The sequence below is a fragment of the Carcharodon carcharias genome, chromosome 20 (assembly GCF_017639515.1).
Source record: "Carcharodon carcharias isolate sCarCar2 chromosome 20, sCarCar2.pri, whole genome shotgun sequence".
Classification (NCBI taxonomy): Eukaryota; Metazoa; Chordata; class Chondrichthyes; order Lamniformes; family Lamnidae; genus Carcharodon; species Carcharodon carcharias.
In genome coordinates, this window is record NC_054486.1 from 36,998,194 (window position 1) to 37,016,921 (window position 18,728).

Consider the following 18,728-nt stretch of genomic DNA (forward strand, 5'->3'; position numbering starts at 1 on the left):
ATGTGCAAGCAAATGCTTCAGTCTCTTAGACTGATATGAACAGCATGGAGCCTGGACATAAGCTCATCCCATCAGCTTTAAGAATAATGTGATCCATTTTTGGCACAGATCTGTAACATTTTGCTACGAGCATACTAATCATAGCTGTAGAAAATTAATAGGTTTAGAATGAGGAATTGATGGTGAACTAATTTTAAAGGCACTATTTGTGATTTTGTTTTTCTCCTTGTATTCATTTTTGATGGCTTATGATATTTATTAAATTGTTAGCTTAATAGGTTAGGTAAATGTGATTTCCACCCCTTCCTACCTCTGTAATATTCTCCATATAATATAATACCAATATTTTATAGTTCATATTGCAAGGCTTAAAGCAAAAAGATTTTTATCCTCATGGTTCAAATGGACAGGCTTAGTTTTCGTTGCCATTTAATCTCAAATAAAAGGGAAAAAAAGAAGCTTTTTGCCTTAGTCTACTGCATTCGTTGCTCCCAATGCGGTCTCCTCTACATTGGAGAGACCAAACGTAAACTGGGCGACCCCTTTGCAGAACACCTGCGGTCTGTCCGCAAGAAAGACCCAAATCTCCCTGTCGCTTGCCATTTTAACACTCCACCCTGCTCTCTTGCCCAAATGTCTGTCCTTGGCTTGCTGCATTGTTCCAGTGAAGCCCAACGCAAACTGGAGGAACAGCACCTCATCTTCCGACTAGGCATTTCCGGACTGAATATTGAATTCAACAACTTTAGATCTTGAACTCCCTCCTCCATCCCCACCCCTTTCCGTTTCTTCCCCCTTCCTTTTGTTTTTTCCAATAATTTATATAGATTTTTCTTTTCCCACCTATTTCCATTATTTTTAAATATTTTATGCCCTGCTAGTCTTTCCACCCCACCAGAGCTGTACCTTGAGTGCCCTACCATTCATTCTTAATTAGCACATTCGTTTAGATAATATCACCACCTTCAACACCTCTTTGTTCTTTTGTCTGTGACATCTTTTGATTATCTGCTCCTATCACTGCTTGCTTGTCCCTACAACCACACCACCCGCCCCACTTCTCTCCCCCCCCAACCTTAAACCAGCTTATATTTCATCCCTCTCCTAATATTCACTCAGTTCTGTTGAAGGGTCATGAGGACTCGAAACGTCAACTCTTCTCCGCCGATGCTCCAGACCTGCTGAGTTTTTCCAGGTAATTCTGTTTTTGTTTTGGGTTTCCAGCATCTGCAGTTTTTTGTTTTTAAGCTTTTTTACCTTTGTTGGGCTACAATTCCAAAGGGTGGAGCAACCTACCGCTATCTATCTTTGTTGGTGAGAACAGGTAGTGAGTACCAGCCAGCAATTCCTTGACCATAGAGTTCATGAAATCCAAACCTAATCCTATTTTCATCAATGTTCCAGAAGTATTTTGGTGGTGATTTCTAATTTTTCCCCCTCCAATCTGGAACTGCTGAAGCTATTTGCGGTATAACGGCAAAGATCTGGTTGAGATCAGTTAATGCAGTGCAGAATGAGGATTGAACTTTGCACCATTCTAGGATGATCCTGGAATCCAAAGATAGCCCTGGCTTCTTTTCTGTGCATAAACTTATCATCTTAAACCCTGCCCCCTGTCTTCTCCACCCTCATCTCCAACAGTAGGTGTGAGGAGCTCAGGGACTTATCACTGTAAGTAATGGGAAAAAGCAATGGGACTTGAGGCTGACCAGTGCCCTGGATGGCTTGCATCCTAGAGTCCTAAAAGAAGTGGCTGCTGAGATATTATTATTAATAATATTATTCCATATTCTACTGACCAGCTGCCTCAACCATTTCCCCCTTTTTCCCCTTACCTCACTAGACCAAACTTCCTCTAAAGTTCTCCCCTACCCTCACCTTGAACTTGCATTATTCTTTAGTTTGTCTCCTGTTTCCCCATATGTCTTCTCCAAATGCAATTGTCCATGAAACCAACATTCTGCTCCCTCAGTCCAATTCCCACTAAATTGCTAACCACCCAACTTCCTCTCCAGGTTCCCATGTTAGCTGATATTATTAATGGTTCTCTCTCCTTAAATGACAGCTGTCATCACCTTTCCCCTTAAATAACATCCCTTTACCCCACCAGCCTTGCAAACTAATGCCCTGTCTCCAAACTCATTTTTATTTCTAAAATTGTTTGAATGTTTGTTGCCTTCCAAATCTGCACCTACCTTTTTCCTGAAATCCACATTGGAATTCCTGTAATCAAGTTTTTGTCCTTGTTGCAATACCAAAACCGATCTTAACAAAGTCACAAATGACATCCTATGTGACTGTGGCAAATGTAAATTATCCATCCTTATCCTTCTTGATCTGTCTGCAGCCTTTGACACGTTAGCCACACCATCCTCTTCCAATGTCTCTCCACAGTCATCCAGTTGGGTGGGACTGTTCTCATCTGGTCCCAAATCTTTGCCTCTGATGTCCCCCAAGGATCTATCCTTGGTATTCTCCTATTTCTCATCTACCTGATGCCCTTCAGCGACATTGTTTGAAAATAGAGGTTTTGTTTTCACATGTGCGCTGATGATACCCAACACTACCTCACCACTACTTCTCTCAGCTCTTCCATTGTTGCTAAATTATCAGACTGCTTGCCCAACATTCAGCACTGGATGAACAGACATATCCTCCAATTGAATATTGGGAAGACCACGCTACTGCCTCCATCCCTCTTCCTGCCAGCTGTCTGAGGCATAACCAGATAGTTTTGCAACCTTGATGTCATATTTACACCTCTGTAAATTCACCCTGTCTTAGCACATTTGTTCCTGAAACCCTTCTTCATGTCTTTGTCACCATAAGGCCTGAATATCCCAAAGTGCGCCTGGCCGGCCCCCTATGTTCTACCCTCGTTTTGTAAACCTGAGGCCATTCATATTGTTGCTTGTGTCCTTACTTGCAGCAGGTCCAGTTTACCCATTATCCTTGCGCTCACTGACCTATATTCCCTCTTTCCTGTCTCTGTAATATGCTCCAGTCCTACAACCCCAAGAGATATCTGCGCTCATCTAATTATGATCTCTTGAGCATCCTGATTTCAATTTTAATTGTTCCACCGCTGGTGACTGTGCCTTCAGCTGCCTTGGTCCCAAGCTCTAGAATGTCCTCCCTCATCACCTCCACCTCTCTAATTCTCTCTTTAAGACGTTCCGTAACCTTAAAGCTTATGTGGCTTAGTGTCAAATTTTGCTTCATAGTGCTTCTGAAAAGCACCTTGGAATATTTTACTTTGTTAAAGGCATTATACAAGTTGTTGCTCACTGTTGGTGTCACTGTCAAATTTGACCAAATTTTTCCATTCAGCCATTGGAGCAGCCGAAGTGAAACTGCTGCTTACACTTTTTATTTAACAGTAAAGGATAGTTATGTCAGGTCTAATATCCTTGGCTGGGGAATAGGAGTTGTTTGAAATGGCACAAGCATGTTTAAATTCTGATTTTATTTCAGTCCTGTTATGAGCATGGAAAAGAAGTGATTGTAGTGCCCAAAACGTCTGCTTCCACAGACTCTCCTTGGTTGGGTCTCGCCATATACGCCTGGTCAGGGTGAGTGTCCAACGCCTTAATTACTTAACCACCAAATCGTATGTGCACTGAGACAGGATTAATTAAGAACCTCAAAGTAACTCTAGGAAAGAGTAATCATAACATGGCAGAATTTCATATTCAGTTTGAGAATGAGAAATGTGGGTCGATAACTTTAACCAACTCAGTCTTCATACCCTTGTGAATTTAAGTCGACTAAGAAAATAGGATAACAGGTGAGACAGTGGAGGTGCAGTGGCAGACATTTAAGGAGATACTTAATAACTCTCATCAAAGAGATATTCCATTGAGGAAGAAAGACCCCCCCCTAGAAAGATGCACCATCTATGGCTAACTAAGGAAGTGAAGGGTGATATCAAATTGAAAGAAAAGGTGCGCAATGTTGTGAAGATTAGTGGTAGGGCAGAAGATTGGGAAAGTTTTATAAACCAGTAAAACATGAGAACATGGGAATGTGGTGGCATGGTGGTATTATCACTGTAGTATTCCAGTAACCCAGGGTAATGCCCTGGGGGACCTGGGTTCGAATCCAATGAAATTTGAATTCAATAAAAATCTAGAATTAAAAGTCTGATGATGACCATGAAACCATTGCCAATTGTCATAAAAACCCACCTAGTTCCCTAATATCCTTTCAGGAAGGAAATCTGCTGCCTTCATGTGACTTCAGACCCAGACTCTTAAATGCCCTCTGAACAAGGGCAATTAGGGATGAGCAATAAATGCTGGCCTAGCCAGTGACGCCCACATCCCATGAATGATTAAAAAAAAACTTTTAAAAAAGACAGAAATTCAAGTGCGAAAGAAAAGGAAAAGAGTAGCTAAAGTGAGCATTAGCCCCTTATAGGGTGAGCCAGGGGAATTATTAAAGGGAAATGAGGAAATGGCAGAAGCTTTGTACATCAGAGTATTTTGTACATTGTCACAACAGAAGACACAAAATACCCCCCAAAAATAGTTAAAAATTGAGTGAAAATGGAGGGAGGAACTTAGAACTATCAAGAGAAAAAGTAATGGGACTTGAGGCTGAGAAGTGCCCTGGACCTGATGGCTTGCATCCTAGAGCCCTAAAAGAAGTGGCTGCTGAGATAATGGATGCATTGGTTGCAATCTTCCAAAATTCCTTAGATTCTGATAAGACCCCAGCTGATTGGAAACAGCAAATGTAACACTTCTATGCAAGAAAGGAAAAAGACAGAATGCAGGAAACTATAGGCCAGTTAGCCTAACATTGTCATTGGGAAAATGCTAGAAGCCAGTATGAGAGGTAGTAGCAAAACATTTCAAAAATCATAATACAATCAGAAAGAGTCGATGTGGTTTTGTGAGGGATAAATTGTGTTTGACAATTGTTATGATCCCAGCTGATGTTAACACTGGACAAATCAGATCCCAGAGTGAAACCTGGCTTGGTTTAACTTAGCAAACACATGAGTTCCCTAAACTCAATTCCCCAGCAGGCTTGTAAGATTTCTTCTTAGAGAGATTAGGCCTACTGTCTGCACTCTCTGGCATACATGTATTAACTGACCTCTCTTCAGTGTTTCCCTGTCTCTGTCCCTGGACCCCTGTTGCTAGGCAACGGTACAGTTTTTTTCTGACTTTTTTTTAACTTCACTAAACTACCAACTTCTTGGTAACCCATCTCTTCACATCAAGAATTGTCAAACCTCATTAAAAATGCATGTATACAAACAAGGCCCTAGATTTCCTGGTAGCCACTCACAGAAACCTCTAAATGAACTAAAACTAGACGACTGGCTAATTAACAGGAAACAGGGTAGAATTTTCCATGCCCGCTGGCATTGGGCATTCGGCACCTTGAACGGACAATATGGTGAGAAGGCCAGCAATCGGTTTCATGGTGTTGTTTGCAATCGTCTGCTCAGCCCATTGATGGTGGACCACATTTCCTGCCATGGGACATTGAGAACCTCATTGTATTACACCTGTGTCTCACTATAAGGCCAGCCCGTCGGAATCATTCCACCCTCCCACCCCGGTTTGTCCGCCCACGCCAGTGGGGAAACACATCGGTGCAGAACACATCTTGACGAGTGTGATGTGCAGAGGTGGGACTTACCGCCAGAGCCTTGCTCACATCGCAGACATCCGAGGAGCAGAAGATGCTGGAGCCAATAGCAATGGCACACTGGAGGAATATCCATGGCATGCTGGGTGGATTCTCATGTGTCATGGCTATGTCGCAGTGCAGCCCACAGAATTTGGAAAGTCACCATTAAGAGTCTGCCCATAACGGATGATGGTTGAGAGGGTGGAGAGGAAGGTCCAGCTGTGTTTGGGACAGGAAGATGTATTGGGCGGTGGGAAGTGAAAGTCCAGGATCGTTGGAAGTCAGGAAGCAAAGGTGTTAGGCTGAGGTTGGGGGGGTGAACAAAGGTGTCGGGGGAGGAGGGGGGAAGGGGGGAGAAGATGGAAACTGGAGAGGTAGGTATAAGGGGGAGTGAAAGACGTAAGGAAAGGAGTTCAGAGGAGGGGAAGGAGTCCAGGGGAGGAAGGAGTGCTGAAGTGTTTTGTCATTTACTAACAATTTAGAAAACAAGCACCCACACACCCCTATCTGCTCCCTGTGTAAAACCGGAAGGGGCCCTTATTCTTTTTCTACACCAGAGGGCAATACATACAGGACTTGGCACACTCTAATGGCAGGTTTTTTATATAGCACTTATTTTTAACTAAAATGTCCTTTTACAAAAAAGCATAAACAAAAACATCACAAGTGTGGAGAGGAGAGGGAGTGCAGGGGAAGGATAGGGGTGTGGAGAGTGGAGGAAGGAATGTGGAGAGGGGAAGGAGCCAGGCTGGAGGAAGGAGTCAGTTTGGAGGAAGGGCCAAGGGTGGCGGAAGGAGTCGGGAGGGGGAAGGACTAGGAGGTGGGGGGTGAGTCTGGGGTCGGGGGGGCAAAGGATTTCAATGGCAGGAGTCAATGCTTTTGTGAGACAGTGCTTGCACAAGACTCTGAAAGGTCCTGCCACACAGACACTTCTCCCTCTAGATTCACTCGTTAGCCAGCTGCTCCTTCTGCGGTGACAGAGGACGAGGTTGAGGGGCTCACAAACAAAGGGGACTCGGAGAGCAAGGGCAACCTCTGAGATTACTGAGTGGATGATCCAGGGATGTCCAGCTGCTGCTCCCCCTCCCTTCAGGTTCCCAGGGACCCCGGCCTGACTCCTTGAGGGGAAGGAGCACCAGGAGGGCAGGTCGAGGTGCCCTGTTTCCCTCTTGCGTTGCCACTGCAAGAGCTCAGCTATGGCTCCCGCAATCAAGTGCAGGCCCACACACATCTCTGTGTTCTGCTGGACCAGGGTCTCCACGACGCCTGCCATCCTCCCCATGGAGACCTCCATATATGCACATGTGGGCACCACTTTATCAGAGAGCAGGCTGACGCACTCTTCCGACTCGCAGGCCACTCTGTTAAGAGCTTTCAGCACCTCTGCGTGATGTTCTCACGCCTTCTGTCGACTCTCCAAGATGAGTTGGAAGGTCTAATCCGGAGGTTCATCATCTGACTCGGACCTCACAAATGTCTGTTCTCCAGCAGTCATCCAAGTTGGGGAGTGTGGTAAATGGTGTAAAATTTCAAACTTTTGGAGGATTGGCAAACAGTGAGCATACGAATTAGGAGCAGGAATAGGCCATCGGCCCCTCGATACAAATTGTTTTCAACGAGTCCTAGATAGTCTAGCAGAGTGAGCAAACAAGTGACAGATGGAATTTAATATGGAGAAGTGTGAGGTGATGCATTTTGGCGGAAGGGATAAAGAGAGGCAATATAGACTTAATGGCACAGTTCTAAAGAGTGCACAGGAACAGAGGGATCTGAGGTTGCATGTGCACCAATCTTTGAAGGTGGCAGGACATGATTGGGAGCATGGATAGCAAAGTATACGGGATCTTGGCCTTCATAAATAGAGGCATTGAGTACAAAAGCAGGGAAGTTTTGATGATCCCATATAAAGCTCCGGTTCTGGTCACCACACTTTAGAAAAGATGCCTGAGAGCATGTAGAGGAGATTTACCAGAATGGTTTTTGGGATAGGATGATTTAGTTACAAGGCTAGGTTGGAAAGGCTGGGGTTGATCTTCTTGGAACAAAGGAGATTAAGGGACATTTGATAGAGGTGTACAAGATTATGACAGGCTTAGATAAGTTAAACAAGAACAAACTCTTCCCATTAGCTGATGGTACAAGAACTAGGAGACACAGATTTAAGATTTTGCAGGGGGAGTATGAGGAAGAATTTTTTACACAGTGAGTGTAATCACCTGGAATTGCTGCACATGAGAATGGCGGAAGCAGAAAGAACCAATTATTTCAAAATGAAATTGGATGGCCACTTGAAGGCAATAAACTTGCAGGGCTATGGGAATTGCGCAGGGTAATGAGACTAATTGGATTGCTCTGTGGGGAGCTGGCATGGACCACCTTTTGTGCTGTTCAATGAAAGCAGAAATACAATTCAATGTACAATGCAAGACACCAACAAAATATTGTTGAAGAACAATATTTGATTGACTGTAAACAGAAATGCACTACAGACATTCCCAAACTGCAGTACAAGCACCCTGGGGGTACATGAGACATCTCTGGAGGGTGTGTGACGGAACTGTGCAAAGATGGATTCCCTTGAACATCCTCTCCACTTGTGCTTTCACTCTCTCATGCTTTTCTAGATTTCAAACTACATCATGGCGTGTTCCAAAATATTTTTCCCTTTAAGTCCTTGAATTGAATGAAAAGTCTCATTTAAATCACCTCATTCTAATTGCAACACAAATTCAGTGATTTATTCTTTCCTGTGTTGTTTGATGTAGTAGAACTGCATTTATCTGGTAAAGCATGCTTCCTGAAGGAAGTGAGACATTTTGCTTTCATCCCTTTACCTTAAAATAATAAAGGAATAGTGTAGATAACAATAGGAATGTGTCTGATGTGATCAAATGATCAGGCCACCATGTGAGTTGCAGCTTTTAAATGAAATTATGGCAGTTATAAAAGCCAACAATAATTATAGGGCAGTTTCTGCAAGCTCGTACCACCAAAATATAGGTAGTTTCATTAAAAGTAAAGTTAGTTTGCCGTCTTTATTGACCTTTGTTCATAAATTAACAAGCAGGCTTATCTTGAAGAGAAAATGTTTTATTATGCATGCACGGCACTTCAGGGATGAAGTGACTTTAGATAGGTTGGAATTTGCCGAAACAGCTGTGAAAATCTTGCACCACAGGATCAATGTTATGACAAAACAGCTTGCTTCCTGAAGAGTGCCCTCTATAATATTCACCACAGTTACTGTGTGGAATTTTATTTTTTTGGAGTTGGGTGGGGTGGTGGTGGAGTGGGGGAATGATGTGGTTACGCAGTGTTGACTTGTGAAGTCTCAATCAAAATAACATTGTTTGATGCAGTAGAACTTCACATATTAGAGCTAGGCCAGGGCATGTTCTGACCATTGGTTTTGGTTAATCAAAATACAGATCAACAAAGAAAACACGCACAACCAATCCTGCTATTGTATTTTTTTTACGTGATGCTGACATCTCTTACGAGATAAGGCAGGGGAGTAGGACTAGGAAGCATGCTCTTTCAGAGAGTCAGTGCAGACTTGATAGGCCAAATAGCCTCCTCCTGCACTGTAAAGATTCTGTGACTTCTTTGACTAGATTCTATCTCCCACATTCCATCATGGTGCATTCTTGGGCTTCCACGGCTTTTTGTCCATTTGAAGATCTTGAATTGAACGAATTTAAGTCTCATTTAATAAAATAAGGAATTTCAGTTTGATTAATTATAACTCAATGTATGGAAATGTGTTCCTTTGACCAGTAACCACTATATTAAGTGTTGGCATTCCATATTTCAAAGCATTTTGATTGCCAATCCATGTTTGAATAAAGTAAAGAATTGGTACTATTTAACATCAAAGAACAGGATAGATTGATTCAGCCAATAATCCAAAAAAAAAACCAGCACCTGCAGACTGTCTGCTGAAACCTTTGGGGACTAAAGTGGTTCCCATCAGCAGCGCATCCACTGTCAAAGAGAATAATGAGAAAATCTTATTCTTTATTTCATCAGGAATGTTGTAATTTTTTGCAGATTAGCATTACAGATGGGATTCCATTTTCCAAAATATCAATTTTATAAATACAACAATTGAGCAAACACTGAAGTCTGTGCGAGGTAGAAATTGTCAAATTACAGTAATGAAGTATAAAGAATGAGTTCAGTGCTTTTTCAGCGTTTTTGAGAAAGCTTGGTTCAAAACAAGTTCAATTTAAAAACACACAATTTGCTGCTGTGCCCAGCACAATTGATAATCCTGGTTGATTTTCCCCTCCTTTGCCTGGAGCACTATGGACACTACAACAGCCTGAAATCAACTGATCCAGCAGAAAATCTTGCGAGAACTCTCTGAAGATCCTGATGTACAAAAAACTCAGTTAAGGTTGGTGTAACATCATCATCATTCTCTGGGGCTGCAATTGAAGTAACTCAGTTGTCATGGAAGCTTTGAAGAGACTCGGTGAACGTTCACTCTCTCACGTGGGCCTTGTCTGTAGCTCCAGACAGAGAGAACTAGTGAGTCATTAAAGCCTGCAACCCGTAGCAGGTCCTGATGGGGACTGGGGATAATTAGGAGACTGGGGTCGCAGTTGATGCCTGGGGAAATTGATGTCTTGTTGGTTTTGCAGATAATTAGTTTTTATTGTAGGGCTAGGGACTTTATTTTGTGTTATATCTACTCAGATGTAACTGAAAAGTGGACAGATGGCAAAAAGCAAGCAGTGTTAAAAAGAACGCACTAATTGTTAGTGATGAAAAACAAACAACATTTACCATGTTAATACTAGTTCACTTGCTGAAATCGCTGGTGAGAATACAACTACTGACCAAGCATGAGTCTGAGCCAGTGAAGTGAAACCTTGACATCATTTACAAGACAGGACCTATATTAAAGAGATGTAAATATGAGAAAATGTACATTGAAATGGGATTCACTTGGACTGGAGCCACGGAATACCCTCAGCCACGATGCGTGTTATGTGGTGAAGCCCTTTGTAATAATGAGCTGAAACAATCTCTTCTACACAGACACTTGGAAACAAACCTTAACACAAGGACAAACGATCAAACTTTTTCAAGTGGACTCGGACATTGGGAAATGGACATAATGAGCAAGAGAGTTTTGCCGTTCTGTTTCTGATGACAATTTTAAGGCCCTTGAAGCCTCATGGTTAGTTACAGAGTTGTGAAGTCAGAATAAACTCACCATAGGGGACCTAATGCTACCTGTGGCTGCGGACCTGGTAAGCACTACGCTTCGATAAAAGACCTTTTAAAAATAAACTCAGTTTGTGCAATTATCAAGCAGCATAATGTTACATCGAATTAATGACATGGCCAATGATCTCCCAACTCAGCTAGTGAACCACGTCATTAGGAGCGAATAGTTTATTTTGCAGCTGGACGAATCCTAGACAAAGCAGACTCGACTCACCTTTTGGTACATATGCGGTATAGTATGAAGGTGCAATACATGAGCATGTTTTATTTTGTCAGACACTGCATGCCATATTAACAGCTAAGGTTTTCCATCTAACAGCTTTATAAATAAACATGATACCATCTAGTCATCTGCACCAATGGAACAAAGTCAATAACTGGTGGGACACAGTGGAGTAGTAACACATATTGGAGCAATCATTCGCAATTGTAGTGCAGAAGCACCTGTTTCCAAAAATATGCTTGCTAACTTGGAGGAGATCCTTACAATGCTGCGAAGGCAGTAAACGTCATAGAAGTTCCACTTTTGAGCAGAAAATATTTTGGAATTCAGTGCGTTGAGTTGTGAAGAGAGTACATCACTCCATTGCTCCACATGGAGGTTCAATGGCTGTCACGTGACAAGGTTGTAGTACATTTCTTTGAATTCCATTCTGAGGTCAATTTATCTTTACAGACCACTAATACCCACTCTTTCACTGCCTGCATAACATGGCCTGGCTCTCACGGCTGGGCTACTAGTTAGATATATTCTCTCACCTGAATGAGCTACACCTAGGACTTCAAGGGCTAAGGGCAACCATCTTCAATACCCAGGTCAAAATTGAGCAAATGATGGTCATGCTGGCATTCTGAGCTTGCTTTGTGGAGGAATACAACATTGAAATTATCCCAAATGCAAATGAATTCCTGACAATTAATTAATTACAGTTGCTGGACAATGTTAAAGGTGACATCAAGCAACATCTCACTGAACTGGTGAGACAATTAGGTTTTGTGCATTTCCCTTTGAGGGAAAATAACCCATAGAGTCTGTGAACATTTCTCAATTTTTTTCTGCAGTATCTATGCTGTAAGGGAGCAAGAGAATTTCCTGGATGTCTCAACTGATAGATTCAAGATTGAGTTACAGCAAAAACAGTTGGCAGGGATTGCCAAACTGTCAGACAGGGCCATTGCGGTTTAGATGCTGTTTGCTGTAACTTAACTGTGTACCTTTTCCTCATTCTATGGAATGAAATCAAAGTATCATTTGTGACTGTGTAGACAAAATCTTATGACTTAAACTACCATACCAAACATTATGTGCCTATGCTGGAACAAACAACCTCATCTGTCACAAAAAAGGCAAGCGGTATTTTTAAGCCATTGTTTTAAATTGTACATGTGTATTATTGCATAATGCTTTGGTATTAAATGAGTTAAAATATCAAACCTGATATTGCTGGTGTAAGCAGGCAGCTAGTAGACCTGGAAGTGGGTGCAATCAGTGTAATTTGGGAACTAATGATCTGCAGGAAGAATAGAAAAGTACACACGTTATTTAATGCTGAATGTATTGATTTGGTTGAAAAACTTGTTACATCTTGCAGGTATGTGATTGAGTGTCCAAATTGTGGGATCATTTATCGTAGTCGGCAATATTGGTTTGGAAACCAGGATCCGGTGGACACTGTGGTGAGAACAGAAATTGAACACGTTTGGCCTGGAGTGAGTAATGCAAATTCCATTTCTCATATAGATATTATGTGATTACCCAACCCTTTGTTATCCAGACATTATTAGCAGAACAAGAGTAGTAAAATGTGAGCAGTTTTCAACACGGAATCACACAGTGCAGAAGAGGCCCTTCAGCCCATCGAGTCTGCACCGACACATGAGGATCTGTATGGGTAGAGCTGAGAAACACTAACGGGCAAAAAACGTTAGTGGGCGTTGGATATCGACCCCCAAGCTGTAGTGGTGATGTTGGGAATGGCATTAAACAGGAAATTAGAGACGCATGTAATAAAGGAACATCTGTAATTATGGGTGACTTTAATATGCATATAGATTGGGCAAATCAAATTAGTAACAATGACGTAGAGGAGAAATTCCTGGAGTGTATACGGAATGTTTTTCTGGACCAATACATTGAGGAACCGACAAGAGAATAGGCCATCCTCGACTGGGTGTTGTGTAACGAGAAAGGAATAATTGGCAATCTAGTTTTGCAAGGCCCCTTGCAGATGAGCGACCATAATATGATAGAATTCTTCATCAAGATGGAGAGTGAAGTAGTTGATTCTAAGACTTGAGTCTTGAATCTTAATAAAGGAAACTATGATGGTATGAGGTGCGAGTTAGCTATGATGGATTGGGAAACATTACTTAAAGGGATGACGGTGTATAGGCAATGGCAAACATTCAAAGAGCGCATGGGTGAACTGCAACAATTGTTTATTCCTGTCTGGTGCAAAAGTAAAACAGGTAAGGTGTCCAAACCATGGCTTACAATGGAAATTAGAGATAGTTTTAGATGCAAGGAAGAGGCATCCAAATTGGCCAGAAAAAACAACAGACCTGAGGATTGGGAGCAGTTTAGAATTCAGCAAAGGATGACCAAGGGATTGATTAAGAAGGGGAAAATAGAGTCCGAGAGTAAGCTTGCGGGGAACATAAAAACTGACTGTAAAAGTTATCATAGGTAGGTAGAAAAAGATTGGTGAAAACAAATGTAGGTCCCTTACAGTCTGAAACAGGGGAATTTATAATGGGGAACAAAAAAATGGCTGACCAACTAAATACATACTTTGGTTCTGTCTTCACAAAGGAGGACACTAATAATATACCAGAAATGTTGGGGAACACAGGGTTTAGTGAGATGGAGGAACTGAAAGAAATCAGTATTAGTAGGGAAATGGTGTTGGAGAAATTGATGGGATTGAAGGCCGATAAATCCCTGGGGCCAGATAATTTACATCCCAGAGTACTTAAGGAAGTGGCCCTAGAAATAGTGGATGCATTGGTGGTCATCTTCCGAGATTCTATAGACTCTGGAACAGTTCCTACAGATTGGAGGGTAGCTAATGTAACCCCACTATTTAAAAAGAGAGGCAGAGAGAAAATGGAATTGTAGACCAGTCAGCCTGACATCAGTAGTGGGGAAAATTCTTGAGTCCATTATAAAAGATTTAATAGTTGAGCACGTGGAAAACAGTGGCAGAATCGGACGGAGTCAACATGGATATACGAAAGGGAAATCATGCTTGACAAATCTACTGGAATTTTTCGAGGATGTAACTAGTAGGGTTGATGAGGGGGAGCCAGTGGATGTGGTTTATTTGGACTTTCAGAAAGCTTTCGACAAAGTCCCACATGAGAGATTGGCGTGTAAAATTAAAGCGCATGGGATTGGGGGTAGTGTATTGAGGTGCTTAGAAAACTGGTTGGCAGACAAGAAACAAAGAGTAGGAATAAACGGGTCTTTTTCTGAATTGCAGGCAGTGACTAGTGGGATACCATAGGAATCGGTGCTGGGACCCCAGTTAGTCACAATATATATTAATGTTAGGAGAGGGAATTAAATGTAATTTCTCCAAATTTGCAGATGACACAAAGCTGGGTGGGAGGGTGAGCTATGAGGAGGATGCAGAGAAGCTTCAGTGTGCTTTGGACAAGCTGAGTGAGTGGGCAAATGCATGGCATATAATGTGGATAAATATGAGGTTATCCATTTTGGTAGCAAAAACAGGAAGGCAGATTATTATCAGAATGGCTATAAATTGAGAGAGGGGAATGTGCAACGAGACCTGGGTGTCCTTGTACAGCAGTCACTGAAGGTAAGCATGCAGGTGCAACAGGCAGTAAAGAACGCAAATGGTATGTTGGCCTTCATAGCCAGAGGATTCAAGTACAGGAACAGAGATGTCTTGCTGCAATTGTACAGGGCTTTGGTGAGACGACACCTGGAATATTGTGTGCAGTTTTGGTCTCCTTATCTGAGGAAGGATGTACTTGCTATAGAGGGAGTGCAATGAAGGTTTACCTGACTGATTCCTGGGATGGCGGGACTGACATATGAGGAAAGATTGAGTCGGTTAGGATTATATTCGCTGGAGTTCAGAAGAATGAGGGGATCTCATAGAAACCTATAAAATTCTAACTGGACTAGACAGAGTAGATGCAGGAAGGATGTTCCCGATGGTGGGGGAGTCCAGAACCAGGGGTCACAGTCTGAGGATGTGGGGGACCATTTAGGACTGAGATGAGGAGAAATTTCTTCACCCAGAGAGTGGTGAGCCTGTGGAATTCGTTACCACAGAAAGTAGTTGAGACCAAAACATTGTATGCTTTCAAGAATGAGTTAGATATAGTTCTTGGGGCGAAAGGGATCAAGGGGTATGGGGAGAAAGCGGGAGCAGGCTATTGAGTTGGATGATCAGCCGTGATCATAATGAATGGCGAAGCAAGCTCGAAGGGCCGAATGGCCTACTCTTGCTCCTTGCTTCTATGTTAAACACCTGACCTACCCACCTAATCCCATTTACCAGCACATGGCCCATAGCCTTGAATGTTATGATGTGCCTATTGCTCATCCAGGTACTTTTTAAAGGATGTGAGGCAACCGCCTCCACCACCCTCCCAGGCAGTGCATTCCAGACCATCACCACCCTCTGGGTAAAAAAGTTTTTCCTCACATCCACCCTAAACCTCCTGCCCCTCACCTTGAACTTATGTCCCCTCGTGACTGACCCTTCAACAAAGGGGAACAGCTGCTTCCTATCTACCCTGTCCATGCCTCTCATAGTCTTGTACACCTCGATCAGGTCGCCCCTCAGTCTTCTCTGCTCCAACTTGGGTTGTTTATCCAAGTCTATCCAACCTCTCTTCATAACTTAAATGTTTCATCCCAGGCGACATCCTGGTGAATCTCCTCTGCACCCCCTCCAGTGCTATCACATCCTTCCTATAACTGGTGATCAGAACTGCACACAGTATTCCAGCTGTGGCCTCACCAATGTTCTATACGACTCCAAGATGATCTCCCTACTTTTGTAATCTATGCCTCAATTGATAAAGGCAAGTATCTCATTTGCCTTTTTCACCACCCCTCCGCCTTCAGAGATCTATGGACACACACGCCGAGGCCCTTTTGTTCTTCAGAACCTCCTAGCGTCATGCCATTCATTGAATACTTGCTTGTCAAATTACTCCTTCCGCACTTTTCAAGGTTAAATTCCATCTGCCACTTATCTGCTCTTTGGTCCATCCCGTCTATATCTTCCTGTAGCCCAAGACACTCAACCTCACTGTTAACCACCCGGCCAATCTTTGTGTCATCCACAAACTTACTAATCCTACCCCCCAGATAGTCATCTAAGTCATTTATATAAATGATGAATAATAGGGGAACCAGCACAGATCCCTGTGGTACGCCACTGGACACTGGCTTCTAGTCACTAAAGCATCCTTCTGTCATCACCCTCTGTCTCCCACAACTAAGCCAATTTTGAATCCACCTTATCAAATTACTCTGTATCCCATGTGCCTTTGTCTTCTTTATAAGTCTCCCATGTGGGACCTTGTCAAAGGCTTTGCTGAAATCCATATAAACTACATCAACTGCACTACCATATTCTATATACCTGGTCACCTCTTCAAAAAATTCAATCAAATTTGTTAGGCATGACCTCCCTCTGACAAAGCCATGCTGACTATCCCTGATCAAACCTTGCCTCTCCAAGTGGAGATAGATTCTCTCCTTCAGAATTTTCTCCAATAGTTTCCCTACCACTGACGTGAGACTCACTGGCCTGCAGTTCCCTGGCTTATCTCTACAACTCTTTTTAACTAGCAGAACCACATTAGCTGTTATCCAGTCCTCTGGTACCTCCCCCGTGGCCAGAGAGGAATTAAAAATTTGGGTCAGAGCCCCTGCAATCCCCTCCCTTGCCTCCCTCAGCAGCCTGGGACACAAACCATCTGGACCTGGAGAGTTGTCCACTTTTAAGCCTGCCAATACCTCCAATACATTGTCACTCCCTATATCAATTTGCTCAAGAAGTCTTGCAGTCTCTCTCCCCGAGTTCGATACTTTCATCCTCATTTTCTTGGGTGAAGACAAATGTGAAGTTTTTGTTCAACACTCTACCGATGTCTTCTGGCTCCACCCATAGATCCCTTGGTCCCTAATGGGCTCTACTCTTTCCCTGGTTATCCTCTTCCCATTGATATACTTATAGAATATCTTGGGATTTTCCCTACTTTTACGAGCCAGAGCTTTCTCATATCCCCTATTTGCTCTCCTTATTGCTTTTTTAAGCTCCACCCTGCCCTTTCTGCACTCCACTAATGCCTCCGCTGATGTGCTCCCCTTGTACCTGCTAAAAGCCTCTCTTTTCCTTCTCATTGTATCCTGAATATCTTCGGTCATCCATGGTTCTCTGGGCTTGTTACTCCTTCCTATCACCCTAGAGGGAACATGTTGAGCCTGTATAAAAGCAAAAAACTGCGGATGCTGGAAATCCAAAACAAAAACAAAAATACCTGGAAAAACTCAGCAGGTCTGGCAGCATCTGTGGAGAGGAACACAGTTGAGCCTGTACCCTCCCCATTTCCTTTTTGAACAACCCCCACTGCTCTTCTGTAGATTTCTCCACAAGTAGCTGTTCCCAGTTGACCTTGGCCAGATCCTGTCTTATTTTACTAAAATCCGCTCTCCCCCAATCCAAGACATTTTTTTGCAACTTGCCTATACAGTGAACTCTATTATAGAGCTGGAGCATCGAGGGGAAGCCTTTTTTCAACCATTTTACGGCACTAGCTGCCATCTGGACTAAAGAGCTGAAATTGGTTATGTGAGAGTGGCTGCCCTTGACATTGAGGCAGCATTTCACCGAGTGTAGCATAAATGAGCCTTAGCAAAACTGGAGTCAATGGAAATCAGGGCAAACTGTTCACTGGTTGGTGTCGCACCTGGCACAGAAGAAGATGGTTGTGGTTGTTAGAGGTCAATCTTAGAGGTTGTTAGAGGTCACTCAATCTCTCCTCACTAATCTTTGCCACATTGTACGTTTTCTCTTTCAATTTGACACTGTCCTTAACTTCCTAGGTTGACCATGGTTGGTTTATCCCCTTCCTTGAATCCTTCTCCCTCACTGGGATATATCTTTGTTGAGAGTCATAAACTGTTTTCTTAAAAGTCTGCCATTGTTCAACAACCGTCTTTCCTGCTAAACTGCTTCCCCAGTCCACTTCAGCCAACTTTGCCCTCATTCCATTATAATAGGCCTTATTTAAGTGTATCACTCTCAAACTGAATGCTAAATTCTACTATATTATAGTCACTGTTTCCTAGGGGATCTTTTACTCTGAGATCATTTATTAAACCTGCCTCATTACACATTACCAGATCCAAAATAGCCTGATCCCTGGTTGGATTCACACAACATATTATCCTAAGAAACTGTCTGAATACACTCTATGAATTCTTGCTCGTGTCAACCTCTGCCAATTTAATTTTCCCAATCTACATGAAGATTAAAGTCACCCATGATTAATGTACTGGCTTTTTTACATGCCATCATTATCTCCTGATTTATTCTCTATACTGTCAGGGAGGCCTATAGACTACTGCCACCAGTGTCTTCTTCCCTTGTTATTTTTTAACCTCCACCCATATGGATTCTGCATCTTCCAATCCAAGATCCTTTCTTCCTATCGTACGTATTCCATCTCAAACTAACAAAGCTACCCCACCACCCTTTCCTTCCTGTTTGTCCTTTCGAGAAGTCACATAGCCCTGAATATTTAGTTGCCAGCTTTGATCTCCTTGTAACCATGTCTCTGTAATGGCTATAAGA

At 42.7% G+C, this 18,728-nt stretch overlaps 1 protein-coding gene across 2 annotated transcripts in view; it reads left to right on the forward strand.

The window, feature by feature from the left end:
• zfyve1 (zinc finger, FYVE domain containing 1) overlaps positions 1-18,728 on the forward strand; it is a 109,016-nt gene that overhangs the window by 45,401 nt on the left and 44,887 nt on the right. For both annotated transcript variants that reach the window (XM_041215023.1, XM_041215022.1), the window contains exons 6-7: positions 3,475-3,572; positions 12,477-12,594. In XM_041215023.1, coding sequence (XP_041070957.1) covers positions 3,475-3,572; positions 12,477-12,594 — 216 coding nt within the window. The remainder of the gene's footprint in view (positions 1-3,474; positions 3,573-12,476; positions 12,595-18,728) is intronic.